General features: G+C 38.8%; 1 protein-coding gene across 1 annotated transcript; it reads left to right on the top strand.

Moving 5' to 3' along the window:
- Nucleotides 1–532: 532 nt before the first annotated feature.
- Nucleotides 533–13723, top strand: LOC102305293 (glutathione hydrolase 5 proenzyme). Its single transcript, XM_005952575.3, has 12 exons — nt 533–1345; nt 3595–3722; nt 3797–3904; nt 6547–6724; nt 6813–6973; nt 7201–7347; nt 7480–7610; nt 9262–9446; nt 9614–9705; nt 12031–12137; nt 12312–12422; nt 12508–13723. Exons 1-12 carry the CDS (start codon nt 1119–1121, stop codon nt 12643–12645), a joined length of 1713 nt encoding a protein of 570 aa, XP_005952637.1. The 5' UTR covers nt 533–1118; the 3' UTR covers nt 12646–13723.
- Nucleotides 13724–14321: the final 598 nt, after the last annotated feature.

Below are 14321 nucleotides of genomic sequence, written 5' to 3'. Positions count from 1 at the left end.
GACAAATTTAGTGGTTAGAAAAGTCAAATTGTGACAAGTTTTCTGCCGATTGATAAATATAGGTGATTACTGAATGAAAGAAAATTATATTATATAATTAATATTATAATATAATATAATATAATATAATATAATATAATATAATATAATAAGAATAATTATTATTATAATATTGTTACTTATTTGAATTATTTATACAACACATATAGATATAATATGTTCTGAAAGAAAAAGAGAACATTTTAAAATACAAACACTCTGAATACAGTTAACTCAGACATTTCAGTTTCAAGAAATGCTTCACAGGTTGTGTTAACAAAATACATTTAAGCTAAAGACAGTTCACATATATGGGGCGCCCTATACACATAGGTTTCAATTTAAATACAAAATATTGTTTCAGTTTTTATTTTTCCTTAAGTTTAGTTTTACATTTCAGTTAACTGGATTTTTCACACTTGAGTTTTTAGTTCAATGTTAGATCACTATAAATAATTCATATTTAAGCAGCTCTGACAGACACCCGAACATTCTGCTGCACTTGATATTAGTCCAACTGAAGATCATAATTTGCTGTAGTAACGTCTCTTCCCTCATTCCCCTCCACAGACGGATTTACACAGATCTCGGTCAGACCAACATCACTGACGAGAGACGAAAAGTCACCATCTTGATGCAAAGTGCTTTATGGTTTAGGTGAGGAAGATCAGCGCGAGGTTCATGAACATCGCATAGAGAAGAGTAGGAAGTCGATAAACTGCGATAAGGGCTGTCGATGCTACTTTTTTTTTCAGTGGGAAAACGATGTCCACGCTATCCCTGGTGGGATCACACACAAGGAGGAAACAACTGAGGTCCACCAAGTGTCTTGCAGAGATGAGAAGAAGAAAAAAACATAGGCGCTACCGGACCCCTGTCTGTGTGGCTTCCGCAGCGTTAAACGTCGAAGCAGCTACCTCTGCTTACCACAAACACACGTCTCCGGTACGCTGCGCCTATCATTGCCCACACAGCGCATATATGTGCGCAATATGTCGCTGTGCTATCTGGGGAATCAAGAAGCTGTAAACTTTCAGAGGAAGTGAACTGCCGACGGTTAGACAGAGAAGAAAGCAGCGATGCCTGAGTCAAACGAGGAAGCTAAGATTATTCCCTACTGCAAAACACCAGTATCCGTAGAGCGTGTAGTACTATATCTTCTGTGTGGTGTATGTGTTCTATGTCTTCTACTTGCTGTTCTTATTACTTGTTTGGTATGTCGGTGTGATAAGGACCATAGTCCTAGTTGCACTTTCTTAAAAGCTGCAGTGGCCGCAGACTCCGGGAAATGTTCAGAGATTGGACGGTGAGTAACATTTTAAACTTCTGACACAATTTTTGTTTTTCACATTACACATAATATTATGCACTGTTCCAAATACAAACATCTTTGAGAACTGTGTAACCCGCGTCTCATCATGGAGGTGTGCGGTTGTTGTTTTTTTCTCTATATCTTTTTACAAGACAACTACTCAGAACTTCTCGTTCTTTACAAAACCAATATGCCATTTCATAAAAGGCTAAATTCAGTCCGATCTGCATAATACAGGTCAATGCAGAATCTTCACGCCATTTCCCTATTTACGAGACATTCTACCGGACAAACCTTATTACATTATCGTAAATAAAACGCTAATGTAATGACGTTTAAAAAGAAATAAAACAAACACTTGTTAGTCGCTTTTTTTTTAGTTGATTCGTTAAGAAATGTGTTATTCTTTAGATTCTCAGATGGCTTTTCTTCTTAATTAACTTACATTTAAAAATGACGTCCTGACAAACGGATTGTCCACAGCAAAATCTGCATTAGCCTACATCTTTCATAGGTCATGTATGTCAAAAATAAATCTTTTTATTCCCACTTACCGCTATTGTCTTCTCGTCTCTCTTCCTCTACTTCTCTCTCTCTCTCTCTCTGTGTGTGTGTGTGTGTGTGTGTGTGTGTGGGTGTGTGTGTGTGTGTGTGTGTGTGTGTGTGGTGTGTGTGTGTGTGTGTGTGTGTGTGTGTGTGTGTGTGTGTGTGTGTGTGTAATCGAGAACCCCATCGTCCACTTCAAAGATCCGGATCTAAGACCCTGGACTGACAAATCAGTATTTTTACTGACATCGTCTGACAATATAGAGGCATATATATATGCCATATATATATGCCTCTATATTATTCCCTATAGGGAACATAGAGGCATATATATATATGCCTCTATGTTCCCTATAGGGAATAATATCCCAGTATCACGGTAAAGCATGTAATAGATGTGCTGGTCCAACATGTGGCTATCACGCTTTGCCTCTCCTAAGCATTACATTTAAACGCATACTTAAGTTGCAGTACAACAGTGATGTTGTATTTCAAGCCAACATGAAAACAAATGTTTAAAGAGATATTACCAAAACTTTCACATATAAATGCATATCAGCACCTACCATAACAATACCTGGTATAGAAGGAGCCTGGAATGTAATTCATACTCCTTAGTAAGTGCACTTGTTTAAGTCACAGTTCTAGTATCAAGTCTTCCCAGTCCCCTAAAGAATTCAGCTTACATTCACCATTTTTCTGATTCTGTCATTTCTTTTTTTAAGTACTCAGCTTTTTCTCATGTAGGGTTCAATTCAGTTAATTTAAACCTTGTAATCTGCCATCTTATTTTACCTCTTTTTGCTACAACTTTCAATATTTTTCTTAGTTTATTTGTTTGAAACAGTATGTAACCATTTTACTTGCACTTTTTAATTTGCAAACACAATGCTACTGTCTTTTCTTCTATGTTGGATACAAACTTTAACTTCCCCACTAATGTACAAATATTTGGATCAAAATAAAGTTGGTCCTCCTTATTCACCTAAATTCAGTGCAGTTACTAAAACCTAACACAGGATTAAATCCACAGAGCACTGCTTTCACTTTTAAACTGTTGTTTAAATTGCTTTTCTACTTAAACCGAGCACTCAAAGTGCTCGGTTTAAGTAGAGAGCTTTGCGGTCAGCTTCATCTGTCCAGCATCAAACCCTATGCAAAAAACCTTGGTGTGATATTTGACATATTTAACTTGGTGGTTAAATACTGAAATGAGGACTTTTCTTTCCATGAAAGATGGTGAAATTGTAATTCATGCTCTCATTTCCTCCCACTTGGATGACTGCAAATGACCTTACACTGGTCTCAGTCAGTCCTCTCTGCCCTGTCTCCAGCTTGTCCACAGTCCTGATGCTAGGCTCCTCACAGACACCTGAAAAAGTGGCTGTTTAGATTTCAAGATCCTCCTGTTTGTCTGCAAATGATCAGGTTAATTTAATTGTGGGACATGATTGAGAAATAAAATTCAATGAAGTGTGCATCCTTAGCACATGCAATAACAACAAAGACAACACATTGTTGTGTTATTCAGTCAAGGCAATTTAATTGACATTACAATTGTAACCCTTGTGGTGGCCTAGGTGAATGGCAAACAAGCATATGGGAATCCCGAGGACACCACTAAAATTAAATTCATTGTGCGCCTCTAACACACATGATAACAATAACACTAGAGTGATAACGATGAACTGTTTTAGGGACATTCTTCGGAAAGGCGGCTCTGCAGTAGATGCTGCCATTGCTGCGCTGCTGTGCACCTCCATCATCAACCCACAGAGTGCGGGGATCGGAGGCGGGGTCATATTCACTGTGATGGACAGCTCTGGTAACAAAACACCCTCGCTCCTCTTTGCTCAGCCCTGCTGGGGAATAACATAATAATATGTCATCTTTTCAAAGGTAAAGTGAAAATCATCAACTCCAGAGAGACTGTCCCCAGGAAGGTGAACTCTGACCTGTTTAAGTCGTGTCGTAAAACCACAGAGTGGAGCAAGGAGTGGCTGGAAGGTGGGCTGTTTTTCTGCCATAATGCTAATATTTATAATGTTTTAGTCTAATCTGCTCTTGGACTCACATTTATGCCACAGTTAATTTATTCTGTACAGGTCACTGCTAATGCACACTGTGAGTCATTCCTCTTTCCTCAAGAAAGCAAAACTAGGATACTATAAAAAGAAAAGAAAAAAGAGATCAAGCAAACCACTACAGAGGGTTTGGGCACTGGCAGTTATTAAAGACAATGAGTTGGTGTTGTATATGACACTATCAGAATAATCTAGCATAAATTAACACCATGAAACACATGCTCCTTAGTTTCAGAAACAACCAGAGAGATTGAAGTAGTCAGGTCTTTCTCCAAACAGGTCTTAACAGGTCTTTCTCCAAATCATGCACAAGATGTAACACAAAAGTTTTAAAGGTGTAGTCAGTTATCTGTAGAAGTATTTTTTACATTCTGCACTTTAGTCTACAAGACAAACTCAAGATATGAAGGATCATACCTTTGTTTTATCACCTGAGAGGGTTCTGGTCACCAAAGAAGCGAAGGAAAGAGACAGCATGACAGGTATCTTGTTAAAATGTCATCCTCCTCCTCACTTCAAACCTCATCTCCTGAACTAAAGTCAGGACCCTAACACGCTAAGGAGTGCATAAACATTATTATTTAGTTACTGTAAGGAGGCAAGGCAGTCAACAACAAACCAGCTAAACATCAACAGCTGGTTATAAGCTAACATTAAAGCAGGCTTGAGTTTCCTAATTATGGAAGTTCAGGATATCTTAAACAACTCGCCTCAGTATCGTTATCGCATGGACACGAGCTTCACTGACACACACACACACACACACACACACACACACACACACACACACACACACACACTTAAACTAGGACAAAACAATTGGACAAAAGAACAAAACACTAAAGACAGGACCCTCAGATGAGACAGAGACAGACTGGACACAAAGAAAACATAATCAAACTCAAAATACAAGAAAATTATTTACTCAGCAACAAAAACATAAATGATCTTATACTTCTTCAAAGAAATAATCAACAAGTGCAGAGAAATTCAAATACCGGGTCAAAAAACCCACATTTTTATTTGCCAAAGGATTCTAGCTGCTCCACAGTCCTGGGTCCTTTTTGTCATATCTTTCATTTCATCATGCACCCAATGTGTTTTTTTTTCTTGGTCAAAGGTTTGAACTGCAGGCAGGCCATTTTTCCACACCCAGGTACTTCTACTGTGAAGAGATGCTATTGTAATAGATGCAGTATGCGGTTTAGCGTGGTCTTGCTGAAATAGATGTCAACTCGATGGAAGCATAAGTTGCTCTAAGACCTGTGTACACCTTTCAGCACTGCTGTGCATTGCCAGATGTGCAAGCAGCCAATTCCATAGGCAGTAATGTAATCACCTTCAAAGGTTTTGAATTGAGCCGTGATAACAAGCTGCACATTTGCCAAATTCGACCTGTGCAGGCTGTACCCTGCTTCTTGCCCTAAGAGAGCTGGGATAGGCTCCAGCCGCCCTACAACCCTGAAAAAGGATAAGCGCCAAAGAATGGATGGATTTGATACTGATATCAGTGATGGTATTGATACTATCGATATTTGGATTGACCTGTCCACCTCTAATAGAATTATCAATGTGAGTCTGCAGAGAATGTCCACACATAAAGTCTTCATACAATAAAAATATAATCGTCACATTAAACAGCTTCTAAGAGAAAGATCCGTTTCTGAATGGGCTGTTCAACAATAGACAGCTTGCCAGAATGCTGTCCCATCTTTCCCATTTTCTGGTCTCCAGATAATATAAATTAATATAAATCCAGGACGAATCTTAAATTTCCTCACAAGTCCATCTTTATCAGTCATTGTTTCTAATTTGGCTAATCTCCGCTCGTTCCCTGGCAGATTATCTGTCTGTGGAGGTGAAGCTGGAAATGTTGTGAGATCCTGAAGTGGGGCCAGAGACACAGGCTGCTGTGGATGCACATGTCCCTGTCTCTTATGTTGCTGTCAGCAGAGTACAAATGACCCTCCTGCATTACTCCCTGATCATCTATAGTGTTTTGACTTTGAAGCGAAGCTGTGGATCCATATATAGCATCAGCATAGTCTCTGTTAAGAAGTGTCTTTTGAGTATGGGATGGACAGCAATAAGAACTGGGAGTATTTCTTGGAGCAGTTCACTTGTGGCAGATATGAAAAATAAAGAAAATAGAAATTAGAATATGTGTGAGAAAGATGGATCAAGGAAAGAAAGGGGGCTACAGACACCATTTATTTATATGGCCCAGAGTTCTGTGCTACACTCCTGCACACAGGCTGCATAAACAGTAAGAAAAGTAAGTATAAGATGCTAAATGCTTCTTTGAGCCAGAAATAGTGTAAATATAGTGAAATAAACTTAAAATAACTGTAAGATGCAAAATGTTATCTCTAACATAATCAGTTACAAACAGACACACATTTCCCTCTGAAATGGAGCAGAATAGAATAGAGTATTTACAAAGCACCAAATTATAACAAATGTCATCTCAGATCATTAAAGGTCAGGACCTTACAGTTTACTTAAAACCTGAGCAAATGTATGTGTGACTTTCCAGCACTGACTACCCATTATCTGTCTAACCAGATAGAGGATGGATTGGGGTTCCTGGGGAAATTCGAGGTTATGAAGCAGCACACCGACTTTATGGGAAGTTGCCGTGGGCCGACCTCTTTCAGCCGACCATCAAATTAGCCAGAGAAGGATTCCCTATTCCTTACTACCAAGGTCAACACATCCCACGCATTAATAATACGTCAATACGGTATGAAAAACACCCACAATGTGATTTCAAAAATACAAAGAGCAAACGATGAATGTTTCAGCTTTATTTCACTGTCTTTGTCTTTTAGGGAGTTATATTTAGACAAAAATGGAAACCTGCTTAAGACCGGTGATACTGTGAAGTTTGAGAAACTGGCTGACACTTTGGAGACGATCGCAAACGAGGGACCAGATGTGTTTTACAACGGAACAATAGCAAAGAATTTAATCAGTGACATTCAGGATGCAGGTATTATCAGACGGGTTTCATCCTGCTCTCTTTCTGACCGTTTTCTATGTCTGCCAGGCACAATGATCTAATTACAAATTAAAAAATCGATTGGATTTGGAAAAATCTAACATGATCCCTCATAGGCTACACTGTGATCTGTCTGGATCCATTCAAAGTCTTGATTATGAGATGTGTTGTGTTCATTTTTGCTCAACAGAATAATTTGTTTCACTGTTTTTGCTCAGGAGGAAAACTCACACTGGAGGACTTGGCATCGTATCAAGCTAATGTGACTGATGCGTGGAATATTTCTTTGGGAGAGTATAAGCTGTACTTCCCTCCGCCCCCTTCAGGGGGAGCCATCCTCAGCCTCATCCTCAATATCATGAAAGGTTCCTGATTGTTGCTTCTAGCATGTAGAGTTTGTTTCATATAGGACAATGATCCTTATCAATCTTTACAAATGTGATACACTAAGAAATGATGTTTTAAATAAAAGAAATAACAATTATTTATATTTTCAGGATACAAAATGAATTCAGAACCTAAGACGACTGATGAAAAGATTTTGTTTTATCACCGTTATATTGAAGCTTTAAAATTTGCCAATGGATTAAAGAAATATATCCGAGATCCAAACTTCAGCTCAGATAAAGTAAGTATCTCAAAATCCTACAGATTTGCACCTGCTTTATTGCATATAGTATGATTCTATTTAAGTGACTAAACAAGTAAAAGTAGCAATACCACATCACAAAACACAAAACAAATAGTGCAAAATATTTAAAGGGGATGCCCTGGTTTCAATATGAGCATATAGCATTGTTAGCTCAATTTACTTATAATTATAAATGTACCTATTTAATTTATAATTATCAGTATATTTGAAAAATCAAGCTGCACCTCTCCTCCAGGCAGAGGTGGGAAGTAACGAAGTACAAATATTTAGTTACTGTACTTAAGCAGAATTTTCAGGTATCTGTACTTTGAGTATGTATTGTTTTACTTTTACTCCCTACGTTTATAAACAAACATCTGTCCTTTCATCTCCTTACACTTTAAAAATAGGCTCTTTTGCTTTAAAGCATTTGATGGAAGTTATTATTTTGTCACTGCGAGCCTTTAAACATCAATCCGATTTAAGTCGAAACAGCAACACATGAAAGGTAATCCTATTGATTTATTAATCACAAGAGGCTGTGCAACGTTTCTGTCTGCTCAACAAACATCAGCAAACACACAGACTATTTGTGTGCAGCTTGTCTCACAGTGTGTTGCTAGCTAAAGGTCCAGCTGCTGTTTTTCACAGGGAGAGATAAGAAAGAGAGCCAACTTCACTTAGATTCACTCAAATTTTTAACACTAGTTACTTCTACTTGCCACCTCTGCATCCAGGCCCTGGTGTGTTACTAAAACAGGGGGGACATGATGAAAATAATGAGCCTCTGCTCTGCCTGAGCCCACTGCTTCACCCCTTGCCTGCAGTTATCAGCAAACTTCACCCCACCACAGTCAGTCTATGCACATTGATAATGAGTTGAGGTGAGAAGAGATCTGAAGTTTTTTGTAATATCTCTGACCTTTGCACAGTCGGACTTTAGGTTAATTTGCTGGAGTGAGATTGTGACTATGTGTTTACAAAGTGCTTTTACAGAGTTGTTCACCCTTCCTAATTATCAGCTAATCAGGGGCATTTGATTATCAGTACCTGGCTGCTACTTACAATTAAAGTTCTTATAGAAGCACTAACGGTGTCCTTCACAGGTCTGTTTAGAGTACTATGAAAAATTTCCCAGTAACTCTGCATTTTCATTTCAGCATAATTCTGATGAAACTTTTGAAACATTTAAGTATGAATAAAAGTTTTCAAAGCACATAAACCTAAATTGCTTTATTATTTGTCTCTAAGTATTTTAATGTGTATTATTATCATTTTAGTATTTGTCCGTTTTGTGTAATGTGATGTTTTCCAATGCTCTGTTGTTCACACAGACGGCAAAGCATTTCAGAGAATATATCTTTGCCAGTTACATATGGAGTTTGATCACTAAACAGTGTCATAACCCCCTAGTGTTAATTACACCTTGACCTCATATCTGGACAGCATCAGTACCACACATTGGTCTGTGCTGGCTGAAGATGCTCCTGCTGTGTCTGTCAACAGCAGCATCAGTGATGCATCAATGATCAAAACTCTGTTAACATTTGCCTGTTACTGGTTAATTTTCTTGATGGCAATGTATTTCTGTAATGTGCTTATTTAATTAGTTTTAATTCATTTTATTAATTCTCTGTATTTCACACAGATGGCAAAGAATTTGATAGAGGATAGCTTTGCAGACAGCAAACGGAGCTTGATCAGCAGCGACAAGACTCATGATCCCCAGTATTACGGCGACACCTCACATATGGACAGCATCGGCACCACACATGTATCTGTGCTGGCTGAAGATGGATCTGCTGTGTCTGTTACCAGCAGCATCAACGACGAGTCAGTACCTGCATCATTCTGTTTCACTGTTAGAAACCAGCTATCAGATTTTTTTTTTTCTTGAACCTGAAGATTTAAGACATTATGGAGGAACTTATTTTTAGACTATTTTTGTACTACAAAGAGTGTCTTGGTGTTGTAGTTAATTTAATGTTTATTCTTTACAGATTTGGCTCCAGGGTCCTCTCTCCAAGCACTGGAATCATTCTCAACAACCAGCTGACTGACTTCTGTAATAGAACTAATAGCGTCTCTCCTGGTAAGAGATCAGCAGGATGCTTTTTACATTTATTATTTATGAAATACAAGTAATCAGACGAGGAAGGCGGATTATTTAAAAACTAATACTACAAAGAGTTAAATTTTTTTCTTGAAATTATTTTCCTGAGAGGACATTTTTTTTAAGTTATTTCTAATAATAGCAAAATAGTACCATTGAGGAAATCAGAAGAGAAAATGGCATTTCGTAATTTATTGTGACGCATCATCTGACCATTCATGGAAACAATATAAATATAAGCAAAATATATATTATAATATAAATGTCACGGCGAGTGAGAAGAGCCGTGTAGAAAAGGAAAAGGAGGATCCACACGCAGGCAGTCGTAAAGGTGTAAAAGGTGATTTATTGGACACAAAAGGAGAGGCAAACGGCAACACGGAGAACTAAACTATACTGGGAAACAACTAAAACTACAAAGCACAAACCTGAATGAGAATGAGCAGAGGAGAATGATGATGGACAGCAGGGAGAACACACGGGTGAGACATGGTAGATACACAGATGACGCAGGGTGGAATACACAGACGGACCAGCAACAACAATGACTGAAGACATGACTTAAATACACAGAGAACCACAGGGGAATTACACACAGGTGGTGGACACAGCTGGGAATAATCAACAAGACGAGACAAAGGTAAAACTGAACGCACTCACATGAGACGCAGACCTTCACAATAAAACAGGAAACAAAACACACTTTACTAAGACACAGACTAGACAGAGACAGACTTGAAATGACATATGAAACTAAACCCACATCTTAAACCCAGATAAACAGAACATGGAACTCTAATAATAGACATAAACATTACCATAACACGACAAGAGAACAAGAACACAATCCCTGATGCAAACTTAAATCAAAACACAATAAACTCAAAATACTGGGTCCAACGGACCCAGAACCGTGACAATAAATTTGGATTAAAATTGCATTTTCTAATGTCATAGCCTGCTAAAATGTTTTCAACAACAGGCACAGTTGAGCTCTGAGTGACCTTCTATAAACACAAATTACATAAACTCTCTAAATCTGTGTTAGTGAGCCTTCTCCTTTGCCGAGTAATCCACCACCTCACAGTGGGCATATCAGGTGCTGATTAGACACGTATGAATATTGCAAAGGTGTGCCTTAGACTTGCCATCAATAAAAGGCCACTCTAAAATGTGCAGTTTGATCACACAGCACAATGCGCTGGCACTTCAGAGCATGAAAATTATGGGCTCAAATTGTGGTCATAAATATTTTGTACTTGTAAATCAGGATTTGTATGTGTAAAAAAATTTGTGTGGTAAAAGATTTGTGTGTGGACTTAGCCAAAAAATACGTGTGAAACTCTGCACTCAAGTTTCAAGTTACAAGTACGAATTTTGACCCTATTTTTCTTCCTTTCATGCTGATTGGTCAATGTCATGTCAATCACAAATTTAACAATCCAATCAGAGAACAGATGGGTTTGCTGTTGGACACACACAAATCTTTCATACACACACACAAATTCTTTTTACACATACAAATCCTGATTTACAAGTACAAAATATTTATGACCATGATTTGAGCCTATAAAAATCCGGGGTTCCGAGGGTCCAAGGGAAGGGTCCAGAGGAAAACTCTCTTGCACTCATTCTCTTCTCCTATACTCCAACACACACACGTCCACCCAGCGGGAAGGTCACGGGTTCGGGGAGGAAAACTATCACACAGGAAAGGCAGGTTACACAAAGTCACGAATCTTACACAAGCTAACATTCACAAGAGCTAGAGAGGATCACTAACGTGTCTTGCACAATCATCCAGCGACGAGAAGGTCTGCGTTTCAAAGCAAAAACACATGTAGCCTTGCCGTCTCAGGGAAACTCATCTGCATGCTCATCGTCCTCATCAGGGTCTGGACCTGACTGCAGTTTGTTGTCGTAACCAACTTAAGTGGAAAAATGCTCACATTTGATGGCGTCTGGCACGCTGGAGTGGCGTTCTGTTCACAGATGAGTCTCGATTTTCACTGTTCAGGGCAGATTCCAGACAGCGCGTGTGGCCTCGTGTGGGTGACCGGTTTGCTGACGTCAACGTTGTGGATCGAGCGGCCCATGGTGGCGGTGGAGTTCTGGTATGGGCAGGTGTATGTGCAACTTCGCACAGCTATTGTAGAGTGGACCAACATTCTACAGCCCACAATCAACAACCTGATCAATGCAACGGAGACGTGTTGCACTGCGTGAGGCAAATGGTGGCCACACCAGATACTGACTGCTTTCTACTTTTGTCCTGCAATTCAAGGTCTTTCTTGTATTTCTCAGGGGAGCGGCCTCCCTCCAATATGGCCCCTTCTGTGCTGAAGTCTCCATCGAAGACGCTGGTGATTGGAGGGTCTGGTTCTGAAATGATTCCACCGGCTGTGGCCTCGGTACGTATGCATGGTACACACAAAGGTGCCATTACATATTAAATAAAATAAATTGATGCAGACTGATGCCCGTCTTTGCTGTTTAAGCTTGGCCCATAGTGACAAGATTCTTCACACTAATTTATCCTGTAATCATCACTTTATCATCTCATGGAATTATTTTTTCTCTTCAAGGCGCTCATGAACCACCTTTGGTTTGGAAAGAGCCTTAAGGAGGCAATTATTACTCCTGTTGTTTTTGTTGACTGTCAAAGTGAAATAAAACTTGAATCGAAGCTTGAAAAGGTAATATATTCAGTGTATTCAAATGATAAAAGCCTTGTTCTATTTCTCTTGTTCCATCTGAGTCTCTCTCCTCTTTGCCCTGCAGGATGTAGTTGATGGTCTTGAAGCTAAGGGACATAAAATAGCAAAATTCTACAACACAGTTAATGCTGTGGAAAAGGCGGGCAGCTGTATCTCTGCATGGTCTGATGAAAGGAAAAAAGGCAAAGCAGCTGGTTACTGAGACCAAGAGTCAGTGATGTCAGTTATATAGCATGGTCTTAAGGTTATGGACACTGCTGTAGCTACAACATTGGACAATCTATATTCGTCTGTTAACTAATAGATCATTCATGCTTTACACATGTGTCTAAAAAAGTTTGTTATATTGAAAACATAATGCGATAATCAGATTATTTAAATCCAATGTCACATGCAAAATAGTGCAAAGACAGCATTGTAAAAACGATGTTGTTGTTTTGTTTTTAATTTCAGGGGTTGCTGTTGATATCCGGCTTTTTAAAATAAAAAATAAAAAAATCAATATGACCTTTTAAATATTTGTTCATTTTGGTTTTTGATACACAGAATAGGCTAAACAAGGTCACAGCTTTCAGGCTGAAATGTGAAGCCCATGCCTTTTCCTTCAACCTGCATTCTTTCTAAGCAGCAGGCCAGCAGGACGAGACTGACTGCAGAAATCTTTGGTTTTATAAAAGATTGTTGGAAAAAGAGCTACAGACTTCATGTTCCATTCCACCAGTAAACAATTCATATTTTCAAGTCTTATCAAATTCATGTTTATTTTGTAAATTTTAGCCCACTGGATTGTCCAGAAGGGAGATAAAATAGGGCTTCCCTAAAGTGTACCCTAAGTTATCAATTGATTTGTAATTAAAAAAAAAAAAAGACCAGCATAACCTGCAGTTACTGTTACAGGTATGTCAGCATCAACAAAGCTGGAACTCACAGACTGTTAGAGCCAAATAGAAAGGTCAGTTTTTTATTTGAATATTAGTAGCTACATTTAAATGCTTTTTAGTATTGTTTTTTTTTTTTATTCAGTTTGCGTATTAAGATTTTATTTTATTTTTTTTGCTTTATTAGTTCATCCTGCTATTGTTGTGCTGTTATAAAGTGTGGGTAATTCTGCTGATATGGTCAGGGTAAAAGTTAATCTGGCAAGCAGTTTGCGAAGCAACAGTTTGCCTTTATAGTTGTTTAATGTGTTTTACTGATAGATATAGATAACCCAGACTTGAACGGATATGTTTTATTTTGAAACTCTCAATTTTGTGTACAATAAAGTCCTTTCTTCAGTGTTTAATGTCTGCCTTGTTTTCATTATTGGATTACATCCAAGCTGCCTTTTGGAAATCACGATTCAACAACTTTGTTTCCAATCTTGCATGAAAATACTGAGTAGTCTTGTCCAGTGCATTAAAGCACTGTGTGTGACTGTGGTGCCTATGGTCAGCCTGCAATCCACAGCCACGACACTCTCTCTCCACGCTACACCATAGCCTCCGTTAAACGTCCTGACATCCTTTCCCCACCTATTGCTTTTATTCATGAGATGAGAAGACTCCACTTAGGCAAGTCTGCTGAACCAGATGGGGGTGAGTCCCCATGTCCTCAAGACCTGTGCCCCAAAGCTTTGTGGAGACTTTCATAAACTCTTCATGAAGAACCTGAGTCTGCAGAGGATCCCAGTGCAGTGGAAGACACAGTTAGTAACTTAGTTACATTACTAGTTACTTTTATCAAAAGTAACTATTTGCTTACTTGCCACAAGTGCACTGTGCCACCTACCAACGGAAAGGAAAAAATAATGTGCATATTTCCACAAGAGAAATCCCACGCTTGGACCGTCGTTGACCGACGCCATGATTCTAGCCTGCGTCACAGCGTCATGTGCGC

The sequence above is a fragment of the Haplochromis burtoni genome, unplaced genomic scaffold, assembly GCF_018398535.1.
Source record: "Haplochromis burtoni strain Fernald_Lab_line unplaced genomic scaffold, NCSU_Asbu1 Contig_1589, whole genome shotgun sequence".
Classification (NCBI taxonomy): domain Eukaryota; kingdom Metazoa; phylum Chordata; class Actinopteri; order Cichliformes; family Cichlidae; genus Haplochromis; species Haplochromis burtoni.
Note: the sequence above shows the minus strand (reverse complement) of the source record. Positions and strands in the feature narration are given on the sequence as shown.

Excerpts from the sequence above, each read along its gene's own strand:
- LOC102305293 (XM_005952575.3), top strand. The coding sequence starts at position 1,119 with ATGCCTGAGTCAAACGAGGAAGCTAAGATTATTCCCTACTGCAAAACA. Across the intron at positions 6,974-7,200 it reads CAGTGACATTCAGGATGCAG|GAGGAAAACTCACACTGGAG; the intron begins GTATTATCAGAC and ends GTTTTTGCTCAG. Across the intron at positions 12,138-12,311 it reads TTCCACCGGCTGTGGCCTCG|GCGCTCATGAACCACCTTTG; the intron begins GTACGTATGCAT and ends TTTCTCTTCAAG.